This window comes from Sander lucioperca, chromosome 19 (assembly GCF_008315115.2).
Source record: "Sander lucioperca isolate FBNREF2018 chromosome 19, SLUC_FBN_1.2, whole genome shotgun sequence".
In the NCBI taxonomy this organism is placed as follows: Eukaryota; Metazoa; Chordata; class Actinopteri; order Perciformes; family Percidae; genus Sander; species Sander lucioperca.
The window spans coordinates 16,833,200-16,860,058 of NC_050191.1; the positions used below are offsets into that span (position 1 = coordinate 16,833,200).

Consider the following 26,859-nt stretch of genomic DNA (forward strand, 5'->3'; position numbering starts at 1 on the left):
ACTTTACTGGAAAATAAAATTACTCATTCTGATATTTAAAAAAAAACAAGAATGTCAACATTCATGTAACAAGTAATTACTGATATCCATAATTACATGTCTCCACACCCATCTTACTTATAAACCAACAGGTAAGAGACACACACACACACACACACAGGCTGTTTCCCACCATGAATTGTCTGTTAAGCTAAACATTCTCCTGTTGCCTTCATTACCGGGCAGTAACAGGAATGAGCGTGCAGACTCCAGCAGGGCTTAAAGAGATTAACCATTCTGTAGCCGTATGAAATAATATTCCTCATAATCCCCTCTCACTGTGTGGCATGGGAGGATCTCTCTAAATGTGCTCTCTTGTTCTTTTGCACACACACACACACACACACACACACACACACACACACACACAAAACAGCTGGATGTCTAAAAGAACACCCTAGAATACTGATGTGTAGGATTATACTCTGTGTGTGTGTGTGTGTGTGTGTGTGTGTGTGTGTGTGTGTGTGTGTGTGTGTGTGTAAACTTTTAGGCGAGCATTTACACTATCCGATCCGAACAAATAACAGTGGGACCAATAACTATCAGTAAATTGTGATACCACTCTCGTTATAAATACACCGATGTGGCAACATATTCGTTTGCAGAACTGAGAAACAATGTCTCTCATATTCTTCAGCCATTTTTACTCAACAGCTGTTCTGAAGTGAGGAAGTCAAGTTAATAGCTCTATTTGGATGACAGCACATCTGTACATGACTATTATTTGTGTTATTAACAAATGTATCTTATGGCACTTTTTCTTACCGTCTCATAAACATGGTATCTATTTTCTATACAAGTGGTCTTCTATTTAAAATTGCACAAGCTGCAACAAGCCCTTCAACGTTTTTTTTCCCGTCAGGCAACTTCCATGTTCAATAGACTGAATCACAATTATATAAGCACCCCCATTACCTTTGCAGCACTGTGTCTGTCACCATCTGTTTTCAGCATGGTACAGAGGAGATATAGATTGCACAACAAGTGGTTTGGATTTTTCTGCACTGCTTTTCTGCACTCATCCAAGCAGAGAAGAGAAGAGAAGAGGAGAGAAGAGAAGGAGTAGTGAAAATGACATTATGCATCATGACAGAGAGAGATTGAGAAAGACAATTTGAAATTATAAAGTACATAAAAAGGGTGGGGAAATATGAGAGAAATAAGACATGGCAAACAAGTGAATAAAGGCAGAGAAACATATACACCTCCTGAGGCTTAATGTGGGCAGACCAACATGACAGCAAGATCACTCGACACTACAACTCACACAGACAGGAACAGGCCATGTAAATAGCACTTGAGTAGTAGTACTCTGTATCACTGATGTATGGAAGTTTTCAGCAGGACAAGTAAGTTTAAGTGCACACGTGTACTGTACATGCACATACACACAAAAACACACACAATGAGGTCTCTGTGGATGAGGCAGACAGCTAGAGCTACTACAGAGGAAGATTCAGTAGTCAACAGGGATTCCTGTGTAGAGTATGTCATACTTCACAGTGACTTTCTCAGACACACACATACACACAGCATGCAGTGATCTGGGGAGACAGACTAATGATGAGCCTAGGATCTGCTTCAGGCAAGAAAGGGAGACGTTATGCCCTATTTGTTTTAAGTAATTAATAGACAAATTAGCAAAGAAAATAAATTGACTCAAAACACTGTGTGTGTGTGTGTGTGTGTGTGTGTGTGTGTGTGTGTGTGTGTGTGTGTGTGTGTGTGTGTGTGTGTGTGTGTGTGTGTGTGTGTGTGTGTGTGTGTGTTGAACTAAAAGAAAACATGTGCTGTATTTCTTCAAATTGTGTTCAGCTGCAGGCTCAGATGTCCAAACCAAATAGGCCAGAAAGACAAGAGACAGGGAGTATTTATAGTGAAACTTGATTTGCTGATATTCTAACAAAATATATGCTAATATGCTCTATGTCACATCATATCATGAGAATTTAAAAAAAGAGTAACACAGCAAGAGAAAGAGCAAGACAAGGGGACAAGGAGAAAACACTACACTAAAACACAGCTGACAGTCTTTTATTTCATATGTCTCATAAGTCTTAGTGACGACAGTAGATAGAAAGACAGAGACTGACAGGCCGCACGACAGTCTAAGCAATTCATTCTAAACCAAACAAAGGATTTTAGAATATTTCTATGTGACATTAGAGTGCTGCTTTAATAGCACTCAGTAGCCATATTACACAAAGAAATTTAAAAAATGTAACTGCTTTTTACAAGAAAATGGGACCAGATTGATCTAGGTATCCATCGGGTAACCCTGCACATTTGCATGTCACCATTTTATTCATTTATTGCAAATTATCTTTTTTGTTGTTTGTTTAGAGGCATTAAAGATGTGCCAACTTAATTAGTACTAACCAGCACAGCCTTCAAAATATCAAGAAGGCTTGTGGGAATGTGGGTCATGTCCAGTTATTTAAATATCTCACATGACTCCAAAAAACAACAGCAGCGGCCAATTATAGAATAAATATAATTTGGCACAGAGCTGCCAGTCAAAGCTGAAACAACCAAAACCACATACTGTATTTGTATGCGTACATGTGAATTGTATGTGTGCAAGGGAGTTATGCAATAGGGGGTGGGGTATGTATACACACACAGTATATATAATAACCTAGGTCAACGTGTTGACAATGGACCCTTTGACCGTTGGCAGGAATTGAGGACAACAGATTGTGTCGCCCTTCTCTGACACAAACACACAGAGGGCAGGGCGGTGACCAAGACAGAAAATAAAGCTTTCTGAAACAGAAACAAGTGCCAGATTTATTCAAAACAGAACTCTGCAATTGTATCATTATAAATAAGTATGATGTCCATCAATACTACCACTAATTGGATTGAAGGCCAAAGTTAAGGGTCTTACAAGCCACATTGAAATTTAAAGAGAATTTGTATGGTGCTAGTGATAATTATTGCCCCACTCTGTCTTAAAAGACTCCCAGAGGCAATGATAAACACAACTCTCACACAACAGTGACATAATACCCTGCCCCCTACCATCACCATCTCCACTAACCTTGCTGATAGTTGGCACACATGTCCAACTAACTCAAATCTGGGACTTTTCCATCACAGATCTGGGGAAACCTATCTGCCTTAATCTAGGGGTGGGAATCTCTTGGCACCTCACGATTCAATTCGATTCTGATTCAGAGACCAACAATTCAATTCTGCAACAATTTTTGTATTTACATTTCCATGCATGATTTAAAAAAATATACATATAAATCTGAGTTTGCTACTCAGAGTTTGCTAATCACTTCCTAGACAAAGCAGCTAGACAAAGCTTAGATTTTGACATATACAGTATTTGTTTTAATGAAATATTTTGTCTACTGAGTTTTTGTTTTGTAGTCATTCCATGCTTAAGCCTTAAACATGCTTGTGAAAGTCACCTTCTCTCACAGTAATCTTCCATGTCAGAGGCTCAGTCATGTTTAAAAGGTGGATAATTGGCTTCTTAGAACATGAAACATGAGGTGGTCAGATGTAATGTGATAAAGTAGATAAATAGCCTATATGTGTTTTGCCTAATTATTTTATGTATGTCTTATCAGATCATGTGTATATACCAATTAAATATTTTTTTCCTTTTGGCCATTTTTGTGTTTTTTTTTCCTGCACTCTTGCCTAAACTCTAAGTTGTTGTCCATTATCCCATCCTCTTTCAGTCACTCTGTTTTCTGATTTGTACATGTCTGGAGACAGTAACTTTTAAATAAAAATCAACACATAAAATAAATCGATAATTAACTTACCAGAATCGAGCATCGAATCGTTCTAGAGAGAATCGCGATGCATCTAAGAATCGATTATTTTTCCCACCCCTACCTAAATCCCAACTACATTAACCTACTTTTTCATTTACTTAACTTTCTCAACTTTCCTTTAATGTGCTTTGACAGAGCGAGAAGTCTATTTCTAAACGGCCAATATTACAAGCAACCAAAGAGGAGAACAATTGTCATGAGTCATGAGTTGCATAGTCTCGCATTGCCACACCTTCCTCGACAGCGCTGCAGAGGAAGGTTTGGTTAGTCCACACAGCATCCCGGGATAGGAGAAAAACGTGCTCTGGTTTATTGGCATTTCTTTAAACCAATCACAATCGTCTTGGGCGGCAAAACACGTCGGACGCAATACCGGTGCCTCTGCAAAAAAGCCTCGGGAAGGAATTTCTTTTGGTGGAATGTGCTCGTTCAAAAGTTGTTTTAGTCGTGCAAGAGAAAACTCATATTGGACAGATAGTTGGTTATAGTTTATAGTTGTTTATTCAGCTGAAGAAATTGTTGTCTAATGTTGCCAATGTTTATAAGACTAAAAATAGGCTTGGAAAGATCCAACAAACAGCTGTTTCTAAGGAATTATCTGCCAATACAAATATAGCCGCAGCTCCACCCCAACTTCTCATCTTCCCATGACTGATTTTTAAGTGCAAATATTCAGTATGATCCCACATTCAACTGTTGCTTATTATGTGTGTGTGCGTCTGTGGGTTGTTAAGTGGCACAAGTGACAGATGTGGCAGAAAAATCCCTGTTTATTTTTCCTGACACGGTCATACAGTCAGAGTGTATCTGAGCGTGTCTGTGTGTGCAGTGTTTCCAGGCCTTGAGTGCAGTAAAGTGCAGATGCGGGATAACAATAGCCTTTATGTTCTTGTAAGATGAGCTCCCACCTGCTGCAGTGTGTCATTATGAATTTTATGGATGTGTGTTTGCCTGTCTGTCTGCCATACACATCACCGCAATATTATACAGGATGTCTTCAATCCTAACCTTTGCTGCCATCAAAAGTGGTTGTGTAGCTTTAGAGGACATCCTTTGTTTATTCTGTCATCTTATGAAACGTCACTGACTATGAAACAGGTTTACTATAGAGCAGTTATGCTGTAGTTACTATAACCACCCCTGTTGCACTCCTGTGACATTTATACCAACAGCAAACATGGTTTTTTTTGATGTTGCTTTGTGTGAAAAGGGTATAACTGCCTGCTAGAGTAGCTGCCATAACTGTCATAAAAAGCCAGAACATACAATAACCAGGCTAGAGGAAAAATACATCATAAAATGCATAAGGCATTCACTGTAATTCAGACAATGATAATGAAAAACAATAGACACCAGCAACATCCCTGCAGTTTCCTTCACCTGTTGAGTGCATAGACTGTATATAAGAATGGACCAACAGATCCTGTTGCTCTGGACGGAGACCAGTGAAGGCCGTTAGAAGCACTTTTCTGGTGAGCGCTGAGCGTTACTGCGCAGCCTCCAACTGAGAGAGACGACGTAAATGTGCCGTGAGCAACGTGTCTGAAAGTTGTAAGTCTTCTGGTAGCTGTACCAAGAGAAATCTCAATCATTCCCAATCTTGCAGAGACGGAGAGCGTAGGTATATGTAAGGAGATAACATAGGCACAGGCTAATTATTGCTAACTAAAATGCTAGTTAACATTAGTAATTACACTTAAACAGCTAATGTGAGATGAAACTGCCTGCGCGCTTCTCCTGTACTATACGGTAATTCCTCTACTATGCGACAGTGAGTCACGTGGTTATGACACAAACGTTAGCCTATTTTTACAAAAACGTCTGCTACGGAGCCATAACGTGAGATACAAGGTAATTGAGCCTTTTATACATTGTCGTGTTTCTTTAGAAATAAACAATGGACAAATAGAGTCTTTAAACGTTTCAGATGTAAAGTTATTCGCTGTCAAAGTGGCGCCAAAATGAATGGCAGTCAATGGAATGCTAACGGGGGGTGATCGCTTTGTAGCATTAAAATGGCGCCATAGGAGGTTCGCGGTCCGAGGAGAAGCTTACCCCCTTGGTTGAGTGGATCAGATATCTGTAGGCTAGCACATATTATTCCAGACATTAACAACATTTTACTAAGGAAATCGGGCTACTGTGAAGTATGAAAATACATTAATTTAAGAGAAATGTATAAAGCAAGACAAAAACAGATTATAGGAGAGACAAAAAGCAAGAGAAAGATAAAGGGCGAGCTGGGGCCTTGTCTTTCTTGTGGTCAGCGTGGCAGTGTGAGGGCAGACATCAAAGGGCAGAGGATGGACAGAGATGAGCGAGGAAAGGTCTGGAAGCCATATGAAACAACAGGAAGAGAGAAAGGGAAAGAAATATAGGACAGGGAGTAAGAGAGACGGGAGAGAGGAAGAGACTTTAAAACAGAGGAAGGAGGGAGGGAAGGCTGAGGTGAAAAGGAGAGTGAATGACAATGGAATATGCTGAAACATCATGTCACATCTGTGCACAGACTCACATAAACAGTCGAACGCACTCAATTCAAGCTGTGAAAATGTTTTGTCAGATGTTGTATGAGAATATACAATCTCCCTAAAGGCGTTTTTGGTCATTTTTAATTTGCCTGGTCAAAAATTTGGGAACTAAGCAGAGCATGGGCTCATCTGTTCTCTCAGATTTTTCCTAAACTCTGCTGTCAGTTTAGCTCTTGTTTGGCTCTCCAGGGGAAATACAATTGGACCTGAACATCTGGCTATTTTGATAAAACAATAGTTGTGTCTGGAACACAACCTTGACTTGAACTCTGTGACTGCACTCTTCAACTGCACCATTCTTTGACATGTACAGTAATGGAATAAATCTGTTGTAATGCAGCCAATATAAAATCCATGAGCAAAAACAAATGTACATGTACATTATATATTGCAGCTTTCTACAGGTTGTACCAAACGTAAGGTACAAAATTGATAAATGATTCTAAATTAATTTAGCCCTGTTAAATTTAACAGTTTTGAGAAAAAGTATGCGATTCATGCAAAAAGGGGTTTCGCTGGTGGTTAAGCCAGAGAGAGAGAGAGTAGAAGGGCCGTTCCATTCAACTCAACAACTTTATTAATCCCACAAGGGGCAATTCGACAGATGCTGTACCAACAGTGTGTTGAAGAAGATAAATTGGTAACAAGGTAAGTGTGTCATTAATTGTAAAGAATTTTGTGTGTCATTAAATGTTTTTTTTAAGTGTGCTTTTGAGCATATAAATGCATCTACAAATGTATAACCATCCAGGAGACAGAGGGGTATCTCTAGATCCCCCAAGCAGAGGTCACCACAGTGGGAGTTAAAGGTCCCATGGCATGAAAATTTCACTTTATGAGGTTTTTTTAACATTAATATGAGTTCCCCCAGCCTGCCTATGGTCCCCCAGTGGCTAGAAATGGCGATAGGTGTAAACCGAGCCCTGGGTATCCTGCTCTGCCTTTGAGAAAATGAAAGCTCAGATGGGCCAATCTGGAATCTGCTCCTTATGGAGGTCATAAGGAGCAAGGTTACCTCCCCTTTCTCTGCTTTGCCCGCCCAGAGAATTTGGGCCGCCCATGAGAATAAGCGAGACATTATGGCTTGCAAACAGGCAAAGTGGCAGTTGGTCAAGGCCACACCCCCACCCTCCACCTTGCCCCCCCTCTCTCCTCCTCAATAGCATTTAAAGCTACAGACACAGAAATGGCACATACTAAGGAAAGCTCATTGTGGGACTGGCTCTAGTGGCTGTAATTATGCACCAAGGCTGAATTTCAGGAAAGAGACTTCAGATACAGTATTAGGGGACCACTAAGGCCTATATAAAAGCATCCAAAAAGCAGCATGTCATAGGACCTTTAAATCAGGCCTCCCAGGACCTATCTTTTGCAGGTCAGAACTAAACTAAACTAACAATTCATTCATACTACTATGTGCAAAACCAGCCATGAAATAGAGACATTAATTAACCATGAATTAATTATGTGAAAAACAACTGAGTGTCATCATCTAAAGCTGGCAGAAATAATTGATAAGATACACTAGCATATACCACAGAGTGATCTGGTATTCACTGACTTCCTAGCAGCCGCACAGGCTTAACACCACTGCTCAAACCAGGGCTTACACACAGTCAGCCCCACACACATACACACACACTAAATTTAGCCATTTTCTTATTAACTTCACTGTCTCTTACAATCAAGAGCAAATTAGTCCCTGACAGATTTAGTTTTATTGAGCCAAGGAACTGTAGGACAGAGCTGCGCAGAGAAAGCTGGAGTCAGGACATTACATGTGATGATCAACAATTATCTTGTGGTAACACTGACAGACTGCTAAAGGAAATGCACGTGTATAAATACAAAAAGACAAATGCGCAAGAGAGGTTTAGGAACAACATTCATCAGTCATGTCTCCCTCTTTCTCCCTTGCATTTTCACTCCCTACAAGTCCTTTGTGCCCTAGCCAGGGCTTTGTCTACCTCTTGGGCAGTCTGCATGGAGGCGTGAGAGAGGGCAGCTTTATGTATACACACACATACACAGTCCAAGCCAGATGCAGTTCAATGGGAATATCCCTCCATTTCTTGGAATGCTACAGCCCTTTCCCTACTCTTTCTCTCTCACTTTTTCTCTTTCTCTGTCACCCCCATCCTGTTTCTTTTGTTCCTCATGGGTCCAGGTCAACCTCTAGAACCAGGCCAGGCTACCCTCGCTGGAACAGGCCCGGTGGGAACTGACTTGTGGATTCTGGCTGCGTAATGACTGCTCTCTATCCATGAATGAAAGGGACCATGACGGGCCTGAGTGAACAGTGACTAGTAGGGAATTGAGGTGGGATAAACAGTGTGTGTGTGTGTGTGTGTGTGTGTGTGTGTGTGTGTGTGTGTGTGTGTGTCAAACAGGATAAACAGCAATTAGTTATCATTAGTCATGTGATAAGGAACCCAACTTGGATCTCAAGCGGTTAAGTTTCACTGGCGTTATAATCATTACTGAGTAGCACTGTTTATACACAAACAGTCATGGCCAGTGTGGTGCCAGCCTGAGCCAAAATATGTCCATTAACAGACCAATTGTGTGTGTATGTATGTATGTACACGCACAGGCGCACACGCGCACACACACACACACACACACACACACACACACACACACTTGAGAAGTACTTGAACATAGCAACACACACTAAAGATTGGGGAAAGACATACATCTATTAATAACTTAGGGATGGAGGGAGGAATGTACAGGCAGTTTGCATGTGTGTCTAAAGTAAGATTGACTGTGGCCATTAGCAGGTCAGCTGGAAGCATGTGTCCAATCCAGATTGTCTTTTTTTTCTTTTTTTTGCGTGTGTGTGTGTGTGTGTGTGTGTGTCCTTCAGAGCCCCACAGCAGCAGGTAGCTAGTGGGCATCAACATGTATCTGACAGGGATGCCCTAAGTCTCTTCTAACTCCAATTAACCTTCACTAGTTCGACCTACTTTCAACATTAAAATAGCTTACTCCCTATTCAACCCAGTGCTATATTTGGCAGATGAAACATATGTGTTTATTATGTTAAAGGGACACACTTCACTTAAATGTCAAAGTTGGGACATGTCAGTGGGTGAGGCTAAGGAGTCCTCCATTAAAAGGCTATTTAAATGGTGCAATTTTGGGCTGTCCCAAACAAAAGTTGACAATCGTGAGAGAACTAGGGCTGTTCCCTCTTAGTCGATTAGTCGACTAATCGGTCGTTTTGGTCTTAATCAACTTAGATTTCTTTAGTCGATTGTTTTATGCTTTTTTCATGCTGAATGACTTATTTCCAAGAAACGTACGAGCACATCTCTGGCAAACAAGAATTAAAGTGGTGCTTTTGCATGACTCTTTGCGGAGAAACTCAGATTTACAGATCTGTCGATTAAATCAACTAATCAATTAGTCGATACAATTGAATGAGTGTTAGTCGACTAAGAATTTCTTCAATTTAGCACAGCCCTAGAGAGAACTGTGGTGAAATCTTTGGTTGTCAATCAAAAGCAGTCTTAGATCGTATTGTTTGGCAACCAAAAACCGCCTGCATCAAAATCATGACAGTATCGAAAAAAATCCCTCTGTGTGACTGTTGCTAACGGAAGCACGGCAAGTTTGAAGTAACATCTTCTGGTGAAACACATTTCTGCTGATGTTGGCAAAGATGCTAGTGCTGAGACAGGGTCAACAAGCCGTGCTCTTCAAATAACACTGGCGGAGTGCAGCCGGGGCAAGTTTGTCAACAAAACGACAACAGCAAAGCTAACTAGTGCAATCGCTAAATGGGTTGCTGCAGACTGCAGGCCCATCAACATAGTTCAGGACGGGGGTCTTCAAGACATCATTCAGATCGCCACAGGCAACCCATCTTACAAGCTACCTTCGAGGGGAACTATTGTTACGAGAATACATTAACTGTACAACGCTGAGGCAGTTGGAAGAAGTACTTTTATTGCACTTACTGGAGACCACTGGGCATCAGTAAGTAGCCATAACTACCTTGGTGTAAAAGCACACCTAATCGATGACAACTGGCAGCTGCACTCATTCCCTTTGGGCGTGTTAAAAACAGAAGAAAAGCATTTTGCTGAAGCATCCGCTAGCCAGTTTCTTGAAGTTGCAAATGAGTGGGACATAACGGGGAGAGGTGTGGCAAAAGCCGAGTGAGATGCTGAAGGATGGAGAACCTGCACCACAGGCCTCTGGAGAAAAAGAGGAGCCAGAGCCACCAAAGAAGAAGATGGCCCTCCTACTGATGGAATCAGAGTCAGAGTCTGATGATGAGGTGCTGTCCACAGATAAACCTTTAGAGAGGTACAAGGCAGACGCCTGTGTCAGCATGGAAACATGTACACTGCAGTGGTGGTCATCACAAGCAGGTGGATATGATAAGCTGGCCCATATTGCAAAAAGGTACTTGGCTAACACCTGCCTCAACAGTGCCATGTGAGAGACTGTTCTCTTTGGCAGGCAACAAAGGCTAGTCTGCCTGAGCAACTGGTTGAAAGAAAGACTAGACTGTATGATTGGTTGACAGGAGACATGTTGCACAGATGCACACTTTTTCAAGTAATTATCTTTAACCAAGAATGAAGAGACTGTTCCCTCTGTCTCTTCACATACATTATGGCATTCCATTTCTAAAATAGGCCTACTTATTGTTGCATTCATTTGAGTTGATGTTACTATGCAAAAAAACTACAGGTAAGCTATTTGTGACTTTGCAGCAGAAATTACTTTGTAACAGTTGTTGGTTTCTGCTAAATATGTCTGCAGTTCATATGGATGCCTCAACAAAGCAACAAGATTGTTATTGAACACTTGTTTAATAAATGTTAATGGTTGAGATAAGAAAACTGAAGAATCTGTTTCTTTAAACCAGTTTGTCATGCATTTATGTATTTCAAGTCAACACTGCACGTTTACAAGTAAATCCTAGTATTTTAAATTTGTGATTAATCGTGATTAATCACAGCCCATGACTGTGATTAACTTGATTACATTTTTTTTAAATCGATTGACAGCACTAGTTAAAACTATGGCCAAAGCTTGTTCATCGTTTATCTTTTTTCAAAAAATCAGAGCATTGCCAATGGATGACATAAATTTGTTTTTTCCTATTGTAGCTTTACAAGTCATTCATTCAACATGCCTCAAACATTGATATTGTACAGTCTGGCATAGATTGGGGTACAATATTTTATTAAGATTAATACATACTTTATTGATCCGCCGGGAAATTACATTTCTTTTCTTTTTTTTTACTCTGTTGTAATTACACCACCTTGCACAGTGTGACATGCATTGATTCTGTAAGATTGTTAGTCATAAACTACTCAGGATACTGTATAAGTCAGCCATAGCTGAGCTGACCCTTGTTGGCCTGCAGCAGAAACCCAAACCAGCTAAACTAGACTTTATTTAAACTCTTGACTTGGAGAGAATGACCTCCGACCTGCTTCCCTGGACTTCAGCACAATTGGATTAACAGTGGCATGAGACAGTCAAAATACACACAGAGAGGAAGATCCCATTTGCCATCATGTCCCTGTTTAAACTGCCAGATGATTACTATGACTGCATCAGGCAGACAAACAGCAAGACAAGACACTACACACCCACACGCTCACTACGCCCTTTCCTCAATGTCAGTCCCCCAGCATATAGGGGCCCCTCTTTTTGCCCCTCACCAGTAATTTGATCCATCTCCGACCTGAGGTTAGAGTAGGAATTCTAACCCACAGTAGTTGGAGACAAAGGAGTGACCGGTCACAGTTAAATGTTTTCATGCAAACTATAAGATGATATGATTATTATCTAATACATTGTGCTCACATAGACCAAGCTGTAGGACTTTGCTCTCATATTGTATTTGACCACTTTTCACCCTGGGCTCCTCTTCTGTCACCACCCTAGCCCAAAGCTGTCCAACGTGGCCTTCCTTTAGGCCATTCCTTTAAATACTGTAAAGGTGATATGTCATGTGGTCTCATCAAATTTGAGGTTAAAACCTATACTAGACATACAGTACAAAAAGCACTGAGGTGTGTGTGTGTAAGAGGAGGCTGCATGCAAAACACTATTTAATGAATGCTCTGTTTCGGTATTAGATATTAACATTCATTCAAATACCCATTCAAAAAACCTCCACCAGCTGTTCTGTATTATGATACATTCAAATCCTGGAGAAATGCGCTTCAAGGACATTTTTTTAAAGACAGGTGTATATGTGTGCAATGTGTAATGAATGTATGTGCAAACTTGAGAGTCAAGCATACATGCCTTTGTTGTAATGAATCTGAAGCCAGTGCTTCTGTCCACCCAGTGCTGGCCTTGGGGCTATGTGGGAGTCAGATCGCTAAGTAACACACTACATTCCAGTCTACTCTCTCACACCTTGTCATCAGCTGCTAGCCTCCACCTCCAAAGCTTTAAAAATGAACTCCCAATCCCACCTAGGACAGCATCAAAACTTCAGGTATAGATAATAGGAACAGTCCAGTCATGCAATAACACAGGGGATTAGTTAAATGTCTGGAAGCTGTCACATAGCAGGCACCCACTAAACACAGCTTGATGAAGTATCAGCCAGTGTGTGTGTGTGTGTGTGTGTGTGTGTGTGTGTGTGTGTGTAATCCATTGCTCATCATACTACATGCGTCGGGGAACTGTCTGCTCAGCTTGTCATTTCCCTGCAACCAGTTTTTTAATCTGTGTGTGTGTGTGTGTGTGTGTGTGTGTGTGTGTGTGTGTGTGTGTGTGTGTGTGTGTGTGTGTGTGAGAGAGAGAGAGAGAGTGAGTCACAGTCAGACCAAAGGCTGGGTGAACAGATAAAGTAAAAAGGGGACAAAAACAAGGACTGATTCTGACTCCGAACTTAAATCCTCCTCTGTCACCAACGTTCAGAGGAATTTGGGCTTGTCTTTTCTTTTGAATCCTACTTTGCAACATATTTCAGAGGCAAATTAGATCAACAAAGAAGCCATGCAGGGAGTCAATGGGAAACACAATCCCTTAACTACTATGTTTAATTGACAGAACCACATAACAACCCATTAAATAGGAAGCAGTGGAATAAACTAGCAGATATTTACTCACTCAAAGGCCCTACTACAGGTCTGTATCAGAGCAAACAAAATGACAGGCCTATCTCTCAATCTTTATGTAGCTGGCACGTAACCATAGTCTGAGTTAATATATAACCATTGTGGGTGAGACTACAGGTAGCTTTACAAGGGCAGCAAAACAAATCACATATTGCAAAAGTAAACACAGGCTGCAGCAAAGGGAATTGATTTTCCATTTATCTTCGAGTTGACCAACTTTGTTTTCATGCATAAAACAGAAAGAAGAAATGGGGGAAGAGGGTTGTAATGCCTTCTGTGATCTCGGTGTCCTTTGAAGACCTGAACACAGATGGTGAGTCCGTTGAGAGGAAATCCATCATTTCTGACGGGACTCAACACCCCTATTAACATAAGTCCGAATCACGACAAAAATACAGCCATGTGTCACCAGTCACTCCTCCCTGGTTCTTTCAATGGGCGAAATGTGACAGTCACCTTGGACCTGACCAGTATCTCTTCACACTAATGATTATGTCATTATGACAGAGCAGAAAAAGTCAAAAAAGAAAAACGCAACTCCAGATTCAAAGTCAGACATCTCAAATGAAAACTTATTTTATATTTTATCTATTTCTGTCTGGAATCCATCTGTGGAGAGAATTCATGGTACAGAAGTATCATTGTACCATATACATTCATAATATACATGGGTCCTAACAAGAAGATTATAGTGACTCCTCTGATATATCCACTATATTACTACAGTAACGCACTGCTATGGGGTCAGGGTATTAAATATATAACGTTAGCCTAGCACTCACACTGCACACTAACAGTTACCAACAAGTCACCAGCACTGCAAACTTACGGATTTTGATTTTCTTGGGATCAAACTTGCGGACTTCACCCTGCAGCCTTTGCAGCCGCCCCTGAATCCTGCAGGATCTTCTGAACACCATCCCTGCCTCCATCTCGATGCCCAGGAAGATGTCGCTGGCATGTCGAGAAAGGTCGGAAAGTTGGTGAATTATGTTGGTCAATGTATGACAGCCAACCTCATCCAATGACGAGAACAACACGGGTTTTCGCAATTTGCGTTTTCCGGTTTCTTCCCTTGGTATCCAACCATCCCTCGCCGATAACCTACAAACACGCCGCGGCTCAATGCTCCTCTGATGAAAGGGCATAATTATTTCATACCAATAACTCCAGCGGGACCAAAAACTGTTCGCGCAAAAACCTCACAGCTTTAAAACAAATCCAAGACGCATCGTCCTTTGGCTGCTATTTTTTGCGAGGCAGTATAATCCCTCAGTCCCGCCATATTTTACTTTTTCAAAGCATGGGACTTTGTGCTGCTGTACACTGGAGACGTTGCCTCCCAAAGTCTATTCAAATTCAACCAGACACAGTGCAGGCTGGAGAGAAAAGAAAAAAAACACAAGGAAAAGTCGGTAAAAGTACAAATAAAAACCCGGAAAATACTACAACCACCTGTAGCAACTGGAACCGGAGCCAGATATACAGAAGAGCCTTTACCTGCCTCCCTTCGAAGTCAGTACAGCAGTCGGCTGGAAAACCTGGACCGGGTTTTCTCCAAACGGAACCGGTGGGACTGAGGCGACCAACAAACTGAGAAGTTAGAAGAAATCACAGTGTGAGGCTAAAGTCACTATTTCATGAATGCTCGATGTCAAATAACCTTTCATGTTTAATCCTTATTTTATGGCAGTTCTTATAATTAGGGGTAATGAAAGATAGCTATTGCCTACCTTTAGTTGCATTCATTCAATTGTATAACATGTAATTGAAGTAACATATATTGCCAAATTGAGTACAATTTAAGGTTGGAGCAAGTTAATGGTTATTATAGCTAGGTCTTTCCACATGAAATAGCCTAATAACTTCAGAGTAACGTTAGGCCTAGCCAGGGCCGGCTCTAGCCCTTTGGTTGTCCTAGGCGAGATTGAGTTTAGGCAATAGCCGAGCTACACTACACAAATGCTGACTGAACCCAGAAAACCTGCTAAAATGCTAAAAATAACTTTTTTAAAAGATAGTTATCCTTTGGAGTTTTTATAACCCTAATCAAATGGAGAAATAATGACGTTAAAATTAAATTACCTGTTATTGGTGTAATGGAGACACTATTTTTTTCTAAATCAACGTAAGCTAACCTAGCGTTAGCAAAAGTTACAGTGTACTTTGAGTTATTAATGCTATAACATTAGCTAGTTAGCAAGCTAGGTTAAGAGTTCAGCTAACGTATATGTAACGTTACAGCTAACAGCGGAGTGTGGGCATTAGTGTTATCTGGTGAGTGACTCTTGAATTAGTATTGAATGATCCACGAAACACCCAAATTTACAAATTAAGCTAGCAAAAACAAATGCATAACATTAGCGCGTTCATTTTAAACAAAGGATATGTTAGCTCATACCTTTTAAAATAACCCTGGAGAACACATACTCTAAACACTTGTGTCTGATTGATCTGTGTGTGTGTGTGTGTGTGTGTGTCTCATGTTTATCCAGGCCCTGTGTGCAGTCCACCGCCTGCCATTCCCACCATCGATCTTTAAATTCCAAAGAGCAAACTCTCAATAACATACCTTTTACCCAGCTCAGCTTTAAACCTGTAAACTCGTGGCCATGGATTATTTTGAAAGTCTGGCTAACAATGTCCAGTTGTTAAAATGTATCTCTTTAGTATTTATTGTGCCACCAGTGTCTTTAGGTGAACACAACAACTTATGTGACATTAAATCCAGGCTAAAAGTAGTTCCCCTGTCAATGTTTTTCTCATTAGTCAACAAACTGTGAATCTTCTAATTATTCTCCTGCTGGTATGTACACTGTGGCAACAGTTTAACATTACTCAATATAAAGAGTGTACAATGCTAATTAAGCTGTCTTCTGAACATATTGAAGGCCAGGAAGATTGTCCTGTTATCCTGTTAAACATGAGTAACATCCGCATTTCTCCTTCCCTCAGCACAAAATGTGTTTAACAAGAGAGCAGCAGAAATATGACAAATTCACCACCAGCGGAAAAAGGAACTAGCCAATACTGTTCTTTTGTTCCAAGGCCATTTTCAGTGTCCTCACATTCCTAACATTGTCTCATTCTGTTTAAATGTAATCTTCTTGAACTGAAAGTGGTCTTCCACTTAGTAGCTGGTTGACAAGGAGACCAATAGACCTTTTTTCACAGTATGACATATCAGGGGAAGCACAGGTGGATCTAATAAAACTTCAGCCTTAATTACTGTTATTGATTACAGATGTGTTTTATTCCCAGCTGACATGCCAAAATATTTGCTGGGAGCTAGGCAGTGAATGAATGAAAGGTTTGAATGTATTAAAGCATCATCATAGAAAATTAAAATTATGAAATTAGAAAAGTACACTTCCCAATTCTAGAGAGGAACATAAGTTTAATCAGGATTAAATATATGCCCAAAAAAAGATCTTGCAACTCATAAGAGATCCAAACAAGTCAAAACAATACAAAAAGATGAGCTTCTCGGTCTGTCATGTCAATAGTCTTACAGTTGTATACTTCCTACAATTTGTTTTGGATCATTGGGGGTAAAGTGTATACATATCTCATTCACCATATTTTACAGTGCATTGATTCTCAAAACCATAGCCTTCTTCCACATTTAAAAACCCATACATAAACTCATTTATAGAATTATTTACATACAAGGCTTAAACAAGTCAACTCAAACCATTTGGTGAGCAATAAGAAACTTAAGACATCACACATCAGAACATACGGGAACTTTCTTAAACTTCATGGCTTGGTTATGCCATAGTGACATTTGGTTAAACAAATCACTGAATGGATAGAAGGCAGGAGTGGCCTCTAATTAAATAATATGATAAACTAACACTCAGCAAGGACATTGGGCATATTACTCAACTTGCAAGTTATTCCGCCTGTGTCTTTAAAGTTTGGTTGCATACACACACAAAAATGTACAAATACAGATCAACAAGTGATAAAGTGAAACCAAATGTCTCTGAAGCCTACTGAACACATTGCACACACTGCTTATAATGCACCTAGGTGGTAGGTACACAAAGCATGTATACGTAATGTCAAACTAAACAACAGAATAAATCTAAAGTATGGAAACAAATGAACTTAAATTGAATAAACTTAGATGTCACAACTGAGTTAGTAAGCAACCACATCACCAAACACACAAAAATAAATCATCTCAGTTTATTCACGACACCTTATTTGAGATGACAATTTGAGTTAATTCAAAGCAGGAAGAAAAACAGCAACACTATTTTGTGTAATGTATTTTGATTTCTGAGTGCTGCAGAGATGTAACAGTGTGTTATGACCTCCAAAACATGGAATTTATATTGTGTATGTGCGTGTCAGAACTGAGTACAGCATCTCCAAACACACAATGATAAACACAAAAAACATCCCAGGTAATATTAATATAATCTGTCGTAATACCAGCTCCTTTTTTTCTTGATTCTATCATGAAGAATTGATAAGCAAAGGACAGTGGATGATTTAATGTAATCAGTCATGTGGAAACAGACACACCAATATAATATTTGTTAGAGAAAGGGAGAACAAATTTTTATTTAGTAATTTGTTTTAAAACTTCTTGCTGTGTATCACACAGAGATGCTTGAGTTTATAAAGCCAGAGGGCCTACTTTTCCATGTGCGTGTTATGTTATACTTACTCCTTTAACATTAATGACTATTTGGAGTTCACGCTAAAACATGGAATGACTTGCCAGTCCTTCATAATGTTTGCCAGCCCAGTAAACTCTATTAAAAAAAACACTACTCATGGTGTACTCAATGTGTCAATCAGATTGTATAAAGAAATAAAGGTGAATGTCAGGCTGGTTTTGTGTGGGAAATAAGCCAAAAAGAGCACTGCTTTCACTAAACATCCTCTCAGATCTTCATATATGCATGGTGGCTGGGGAAGAGAATAACGGACTGCTATTTAACAAAAAAAAGATGATTAAGTGCGCATACAATGGTGTTTATAATGTGTGTGAGAGACTTGGCAAAGACCAGAAGCTCTCTGTGGAACAGAGGCATAGTGTTATGAAGTACATTTGCAATATAATTTGATTTTCAACATTGTCTGTGTTCTTGTGGGATTAACAACTACTGTTACCACCAAACAGGAAACGTTGGCTCACAGAGTGCTGGACTTGCCGGGTTTCCGTTCATGGTTATGAAAGCGTCACTCAGGGCAGAAGCAGCCACAAGGCCACGTTGGACAGCTTTGGGCTAGGGTGGTGACAGAAGAGGAGCCCAGGGTGAAAAGTGGTCAAATACAATATGAGAGCAAAGTCCTACAGCTTGGTCTATGTGAGCACAGTGAGGACAGGTGGTGACTATACAACAGGAATACACACTCCTCTTCCAGGGGCTTGATGACAGGCTCTAGCATGGGTGTATCTTGGGACACGCATACACATACAGTACATACATATTAGTCCAATCTCCAAACTAGGGCTCCAGATGTGTCTCTTTGTCACCCTCTGGTGGTTTTGTCCAGATCTGGTATCACTATCTCTTTCTCTCTCTCTCTCTCACACACACACAGACACACACACACACACTGCGATCGCACAAATCTCCACCTACACCTACACACACACACACATACATAGGAACAAACACTCCTTGGCTCCCCTGTGTCTGTATTCAGGCTTATCTGGTGTAGTAGACTCTGTAATAAACACTCTTGGAGCGCCAGAGTGAATAGGAGTTGTCAAACTTGAGCAGGTAGACTCCGCGGCCGGGGTACTGGTGGCTACCGGCGTACACCTCCTCATGACAGTCCCGCCGGTACACCGGCACAATCTCATCCACCTGAGGCTTCCCTGCCTCCTTCTTCGCCTTCTCCTCCTCACTGGGAGGATCACCTGAGGACACAACAACAACGTATCAAGTTGCGATAGAAAGCAGGAGGGATTCACCAATGAGTCTCATCTTTATATATCACACACACACACACACACACACACACCTCCTTTTAACAGCTTGACTATAATTATGCTATCAAATATTGAACAAAACTTGCGTACTACGAAATACATACATGAGGTTTATGACCAAATGTGGCACAATCTCTTGTGCAAAACACAGTGTTGTGACACTAAACATAAATACACAACTGGTTCTCCAGCAGATAGTCAGAAGTGAAGTTTAGAAGGACTGGCATATCTGCCAAAGCCTAATTTGTACAGTTACTTTAACTAACAAAAACATACCAATTCTACTGTACAATATTGCCTTAATTATCTTAACATATATTGCCACAATTCATTTCTATTCACACCACTGCACTGGTTTTCACCAAAGAACACAAGCAGGACTTCTTCTACCCCCGGGAAAATTATGAGATGTTTAACTATGGCGTAGGAAAGTTCTGAACTTGAGATAAGAATATAATATTATCTGAAAAAATAGTTATTCATCTCTCAATTGGCCAATGAGTGAAGCAACAGAAACAAATTGATAAGCAGCTGCTACTGTGGCAAAGATGGAACTAAATAACCACCATGACTTTACATGTCATTAAATAAGAGTATGTTGTATACTGTATATTATCCATAGCAAATGGCTCTGAACTTAAGATCTAAAAGGGACAATTATGACCCAACTGTACCATACTAAGGGAACAGCAAAGTTCCATTTCCAATTCTTGGAAAAATATTTTTAGTTTACATCATTATAAACACATTATAATAGGAGAGCCTACAATCACACACATCATGGTAAGTAAAGCTGTTTTTTTGTTAGTTTTTTTAACAACCACCACCTAAAGTCAGAAACACTGCAGGCTTATTCACACAGACTTCCCACCAACACCTCACCTTCATCTTCCTCGTCCTCATCACTGGACTCCGACACATGCACGCTGACCGAAGCAGAGGCAGCGTCCGTCCATTCGAAGAAGACCCCGAAACCGATGTCATAATAGTCCGTGGCAAACTCCCAGAACAGGTAAGAGCCCTCCTCGTGGGTGGGCACACGCACTGTCACCACCTCGCCACGCCCCACTGTGATCACACTGTCTGCGTCCTGCCGGATTTTCTCCTTGAAGTCCTTGATCTGTGGCCGTGTCCACATGGAGGGAGCAGCTATGACTGGTGGAGAGTCTGCTGTGATCAAAGCACAAGAGACTTTTCACAATCTTTTGAAAAAAAATCTGCTAATTCAAAAACACACACACACACACACACACAGTCACTTAGAAATGTCCCTTCCACTCCATTACAGACAGAATACCAGCTGAGATCAGTTGCATTGTTTTTTTTAACCAGGGCAGCAGTTTTCAGATTACATTATGTGCTTACATAATTGCAAAAGGGTTCTGCGCAGCCTCCAACTGAGAGAGACAATGTAAATGTGACGTGAGCAACATGTCTGAAAGTTGTAAGTCTTCTGGTAGCTGTGCCAAGAGAAATCTCAATCATTGCAGAGACGGAGAGTGTAGGTATATGTAAGGAGATAACATAGGCACAGGCTAACTATTGCTAACTAAAATGCTAGTTAACATTAGTAAATAAACTTAAACAGCTAATGTAAGTCGAAACTGCCTGCAAGCTTCTCCTTTACTATATGGTAATTCCTCTACTATGAGACAGTAAGTCTCGTGGTTATGACCCAATCGTTAGCCTATTTTTACAAAAACGTCTGCTACAGAGCCATAACGTGAGATACAAGGTAATGGAGCCTTTTATACATTGTCGTGTTTCTTTATAAATAAACAATGGACAAATAGTCTTTAAACGCTTCAGATGTAAAGTTATTCTCTGTCAAAGTGGCGCCAAAATGAATGCAGTCAATGGAATGCTAACGTCGGGTGATCGCTTTGTAGCATCAAAATGGCGCCAGAGGAGGTTCGAGCTCTGAAGCGACCCGACAACCATTTGAAATCAAAAGCTCATTTCAAGAACAAAGCTAAATCTCCAGCGGGAAAATCCCTCCAGGTTACCATGGAGGCAACGACAAAATCAATAGATGCAAGGCGTGACTTTGTGGAAGATTTTGTTGCAACATGTGCTGAAGCTGACATACCGCTAGAGAAAATGAAGAGAATACATCCGTTTCTTGTTAAACATTGCAAGCAGGGAGGTGCGCTTCCAGAAAACGCCAGCAGCCTCAGGCAGACCCACCTGCCGCGGGTCTTTGACCAGCACACTCAAAAAGTGCAGCAAGAGATCCGTGGAAAGAAAATCTTTGTTGTCGACTAAACCTCTGACAACCGAGATCGCAGTGTCCTCAACATTGTTATAGGTGAGCATCCAAAGCTTTTATTTAGGTTATTTTGAATGAGCTTTGCTGAATATATTAACAGTTTAAATAAAAAAGCTGAATTGTGAGTTTGTGTCACTGAGTTTTTAAAGGTCAATACTGCTTAGAAGTGAAAAGAAATCAAGCAAATCCGAAAAATCCGAAAGGGCTAAAAAATAAATCCGAAAACACGGAATTTGAAAAAAAATAAAACGGAATTTGAAAAAATAAATAAAACGGATTTCATAGGGCCCTAATAGTAGGCTATCCATCCATCCATCTTTCCTCAAAACATTGTTTTGGCAGTGAGCAGCCAGCCACAGTGGGTTGATTTAGCCCAGGATGTATTGGTTTTGGAATCAGACCAAGGCCTTGTTCATTACTGGTGTGAGTGCTTACTCTTCTGTAAGCACAATGTGTGGTTGGAGGATACCTAAACCAGCAGAGTATCATGTTTCACTTGTTCCAGCTCTTCTCCTCCCTGCCCTCCAGGTCACATTAAAGGCAGTTACACACCAACCAGACGGCCGACTGTTGGCAGAAAAGGCAGTTGGACTCATCAGTCTCCCCGAGTTGGTCAAAAAAGTGGCTTGGAACACACCAAAGCCGTATACGTCTCCATAACAGCAGGCGGCGCTAATCTGTATTGTCGCCCAAAAAAATGAAAACCGGCAGCTGACTGGACAAACGCGTCACATGGATCTGGCTGCTGCTTCCGGATTTTGGATTTTTCAAACGGCCATTACTGGCGACTCATTCAGATTACAATCTCATATTGTACTAAAATAGTTCACCGAAACGTGTTTCTGAAAACATTTTAAGCGAGAAATAGGCCATGCAGTTGCTGAATCTGTCTTCATTTCAGATCGACAAAGGTCAGTTTAAAAGATTTTCGTCAGATTTTGAGAGGCTTAGTCACGCTCATCCTGCTTGCCATTTCCGGGTGAGTCCCGACTGCCCTGTCTCCGACTGAGCATGTCAGGTCGGCCAAAATGAAGGCAGACAGCTCCTCCAACGGACGACGGCACGGATCACACCGAACAGACTCGAGTCACTGACCTCGCCAGACTGTCCAACGGCTGATTATCGGCTCGGTGTGTAGCTGGTTTAACAAGCACACATCAGATAATAATCAGGTTTCAAGTTTGATATAAAGTTTGTTTGTTTGACAGAGAGCTTTCCCGCTCTGCCCTGTAGCCAATAGCTACACAATAAGGAAAATGTAGATTATTTCTGCATGAAGTCAACTCCAGTGGTTTATGGTTTTTAAATGAGAAACATTTACAGCCCACCAACCTAATAAAGGCCCGTTCTCTGAGACCTCCTCTGCCGGCTCAGGCTCTGGCTCCCGGTCCATGCTCTCCGAGTACGAGTCCGACTGGCCTCCATTGACTGTAGGGGTTTCCTCGCCAGCAGGTGGTAAAGCTGCACACAACGGTCCTGCTGCTGAGGCGGGGATGGGTTCACCACTATTGAAGCCGCTAGATTCAAGGGTACCCTGCACCATGGAATCAGCCTGCTTCTGTAAGGCCGCCTGGGACCAAAGGAATACAACACTGAGTCAAGACATTCAAATTCAAACTAGGGGCATAAACCAAGAATGTTATGTTTGATTTAGTATTATGATTTAGTTCTTTTACAGACATTTAGACTTGGCCCATGACTATTTATCAATGTACTGTCCATCTTTAAAAGAAGATGTGCCAATACCTAAGCTTCCAATTAATCAATGAAAGTCCATTCTTCAGTTAGTGATTACATAGTACCTGTTGCTGTGCCAGCTGGACCTGGTAGAGCTGCTGCATGTACTGCTGGTAGTGCTGCTCCTGGAGCTGACGGATGAGGCCAAGCTGTTGCTCTGGGCTGTTGGGGTATTGCTGAGCAGCATACTGTTGGAACTGCACTGCTGTCTGCGCATTCAATGCTGCCATTATCTGTTGTCTGAGAAATAAAACACAGAGGCAGAGTTGGTGAGAAAGGAAATACAGGAAATGGAGAGGAGACACTGGTTGGACAGTGGAAAGTTGGAGGGTTTTAACATAGAAACAAGAGTGATAGTGAGTAAGGAGCTTGTCCTCTGTTGAACAGGGTTCAGCCGATCACTGACCCTGCTAAAGTGCCCTGACTGACAATGAATCTGTCACAGCTCCAGAACTAAAAAGATAACACCCCTGTAAGATATCAAGGTCAGGGAAGTGCCATGGTCATGTAGAAGTCATGCTGAAGTCAAATGTAATGTATTGCAAGCACATTAATGCAAACACACAGTGATGTAGACACACATACTTCTGTTGCTCAATCCGTAGCCTTTCCTCCTCTGCCTGTCTCCTTTCCTCTTCCTCTCTCCTCAGCCTTTCCTCCTCCTCAAGCCTTCGTCTCTCCTCCTCCTGCCTTTGTCGCTCCCTCTCCTCCTCCTCCAGTCGCTGTCGCTCCTCTTCTTCTTTCCTGGGAAAGACCAAAGTAATGTAGTTTATTATAGATTGTGCAAACTGTCAAATTCACAAAAAATACACCCTCAGTCCTTAAATGTCCACTATTTCCCCTGCTGCTTTACAGTTTGATTGGCTGCATATAAGAGTCTTTATTTAGACACTGTAGCAATGGGATGTCCCTCAAGGGAACTGAACCTGAACTTACCTTTTCCTCTCCTGCTCCTCCCTTTCGATCTTGTGTGAGGTGACGTAGGGAGCGAAGAGGTTACAGCACTTGTTCAGCAGCTTGACAAACTCCACCATGGCCTCCTCCTTCTCCAGGTTACCCAGGGAGGCCCACTCTTTTCTGCACACAGAGCGAGAAAGAAGGGGAGATGATTGTTTTACAATAAAAAACAAACCAAAACAAGGGACATTTAAAATGGCAGCATTTGTAACAACCATTGTTTCTTTAGAACATAACAAGGAAAACTTAATTTCTACAACTAGATTTCATAATTTATTGCAAATATTTGTGCAATTAGTGAACCCTCAGTAGATTTAAAATACTTAAGTGTGTGTCAATGAAGCAGATTGTCTTACATTAAAGGTTTTCATACATTTTTAATACATAAAAGGAATGACAAGCACATATGTGTTTAATCGACTAGATTTACACACCAAATTGCTGGAATATATACCAGATTAAAAGTCACATCCACTGGCACACACATAAAGATGTCTGCTGGGGTTACCTGCGGTCATTGCCGAGGACATCGAAGAAGCCGACCTCCGGTGAAGCATCAGGATTATAAGGGCCCAGTAACACCTGTTTGTGCAGAGCCACCAGTCGGAGCTTCTCCTCATACGTTGGGTGGAAGGCCTTCCCATCTTTATCTGAGAGCAGCAACGTGGAAGCAATGAGTTTGTATTTATTTGTTTTTTATGTCCATCAGTGAAAAGTGCTTGTGAACACTACAATACACATTTGTGTCTTAGTTTAACATGGAAGTAGCAACAATAGAAGCATATAGGGTATATAGAACACTTAATAACATCCTCACGGCAAAATGACTTTAATCACAGTGAAAGTATGTAATCCGGGGTGAGGCAAGGATCAGATTTATGTATACAAGCGAAGATACGCAACTAGACCTAACCCTCACTGACTAACAATACATGACTAAATATTCAAATCACAGATTACTATCCACCAAACCTGTTTGCACAGTCATCACAAGTGCTTTGCTCCAATAAAAACAGTACAAATGTGCTCAGGATGTTTGCAAAGTAACAATTTACTACACCTTGTGATAAAGGCAAGGTGAGCCACGCAGGGCAGGATAGTATATTTATATATTTTTTTATTATACATTTCTTCCAAGGCTGACAAGTTAGATCTAAAAGGCTGATACACTTTGGATACACTGTACTGTTTTTGACTTGCTTATTCTTGACAAATATTACTTAATTAACTAAAATAAGGCCTTGATCTTGAAACTAACAATGGATGTTTCAGTATAGCTGCCTGGTTACATGTGCAATATTTAAGAGATGACACTGATGTCAATTGTGTCTTAAAAGTGACGCTATTAATACAGAATGTCCAGGTAGAATAGCTTTCCAGTTTGTATGCATGGAAAACACAAATACAAGAAATCGCGTTGCACTTTGTATTGGATTTCCTGTTGGAGTAGCAGCAGGGAGTTCTATGTGGATATGAGGAGGCAGTTAAGCTGTAAAACAGACCAGTGGTCATACATCCATTAAGTATGATTATGGATCGGTTGTATCCACAGGACTAACCAACTCCTTCAGCACAGCAGAAACCTGTCTTAATTCATCAGATAAAGATTTGTGTATGCAACTGTTATGCTGGCTCCCTTCAGCCGCATCAATGACAGGGCAGGGCGTGTTTAAAGCTCCCAAACAACTCACTATGAGCCACCATTCAGTTAAGATGGATAGCTTCTTACATTACAACTCTTAGCTTCCTTAGCTGATGAAGCAATCGCATGACAAGCTAGGTTATTCTTCCCAAACCCAAATAAAGGTAACGTTACAAAGAAGGTAGACAACACCAGGCAAACAGCCGGATGGAAATGTTTCAGGCCACACAGACACAAATGGACTGCTCGGAAGTGCCGAGCTTATTTTATCTGTTAGCAGGTGTGGCTACTCATTAGCTATGTAGCTAGCTAATGTAAAACGTTGCAGCTGACAGCAGCAGCCCCGGTGGTGACAGCTAACGTTAGCATTCGGCTAACCTCAGCCAGCCAGCGATATTCCTCACAATTTAACGGTCGGTTCGGTCATTAGCTAACTGCTTCTATACGTTCAAGCTGTGAGATTATAACAACCGTAAAATACCTTTGAAAAATTTAAGGCCCATTCCGTACAGCTCCAGCAAAGGAAAGCCCCATTTTCTCTCTATCGCAGATTTGTCTGTCTCTCCATCTTCGCCTCCCGCGACACCCGGCGTATCGGTCTCGGGTTCCGCGGGTTTAGGGTCAGGCTCTTCGACCTGGATCTGCTCACCCTCCGGGTCAGGACTAAGAGTGAGGCCATCGATAGAAACTTCGAGCCGGCTGGAAGTAGCACTGTCGAGGTCGCCGCTCTGAACCTCTGTCGCCATCATGTAGACTGTCAGCTGAAGCGGCCACGTACCTACTTCCGTTTAGACTTAGCGGAAGTTCCGGGAGATT

The 26,859-nt window shown here is 41.2% G+C and overlaps 2 protein-coding genes across 12 annotated transcripts in view; both read right to left on the minus strand.

Moving 5' to 3' along the window:
* The window catches only part of nhsl1b (NHS-like 1b), a 114,716-nt gene extending 99,760 nt beyond the window's left edge, over positions 1-14,956 (minus strand). For 2 of the 8 annotated variants that reach the window (XR_004895936.1, XM_035995614.1), the window contains exon 1: positions 14,309-14,956. Coding sequence is in view for 7 of the 8 variants with exons in the window: in XM_035995614.1 (XP_035851507.1) it covers positions 14,309-14,627 (319 nt within the window). In the remaining variant the exon portion in view is untranslated. The remainder of the gene's footprint in view (positions 1-14,308) is intronic. The other 6 variants (XM_035995606.1, XM_035995605.1, XM_035995618.1 and 3 more) reach the window with 4 other exon arrangements.
* acbd3 (acyl-Coenzyme A binding domain containing 3) lies at positions 391-26,838 on the minus strand. 4 transcript variants are annotated; one of them, XR_004895937.1, is made up of 9 exons: positions 26,525-26,838; positions 24,910-25,051; positions 24,381-24,521; positions 24,030-24,188; positions 23,510-23,684; positions 23,040-23,277; positions 20,321-20,608; positions 19,098-19,366; positions 391-412 (listed from the first exon to the last, which is right to left on the minus strand). XR_004895937.1 is itself a non-coding variant. In XM_031322012.2 (8 exons), the coding sequence occupies exons 1-8, from the start codon at positions 26,790-26,792 to the stop codon at positions 19,152-19,154; spliced, it is 1,623 nt and encodes a 540-aa protein (XP_031177872.1). In that variant the 5' UTR covers positions 26,793-26,838; the 3' UTR covers positions 16,857-19,151. The 4 variants fall into 4 exon arrangements, 2 of the variants coding, with proteins under 2 accessions (XP_031177872.1, XP_031177870.1); XR_004108901.2 differs by lacking the exon at positions 391-412 and adding an exon at positions 16,857-19,018 and having other exon boundaries at positions 19,049-19,366; XM_031322012.2 differs by lacking the exon at positions 391-412 and having other exon boundaries at positions 16,857-19,366; positions 20,321-20,605.
* Between the last annotated feature and the right edge of the window lie 21 nt (positions 26,839-26,859).

What these genes read in the sequence shown, in the direction of transcription:
- acbd3 (XM_031322010.2), bottom strand. Translation starts at nt 26,792, where the DNA reads ATGATGGCGACAGAGGTTCAGAGCGGCGACCTCGACAGTGCTACTTCC. An exon ending in GAGGAGCAGGAGAGGAAAAG is followed by an intron (nt 24,189 to 24,380) that starts GTAAGTTCAGGT and finishes GGTCTTTCCCAG; the next exon opens with GAAAGAAGAAGAGGAGCGAC. An exon ending in TGAGGACGAGGAAGATGAAG is followed by an intron (nt 19,367 to 20,320) that starts GTGAGGTGTTGG and finishes TTGTGTCCTCAG; the next exon opens with GTGATCCTCCCAGTGAGGAG.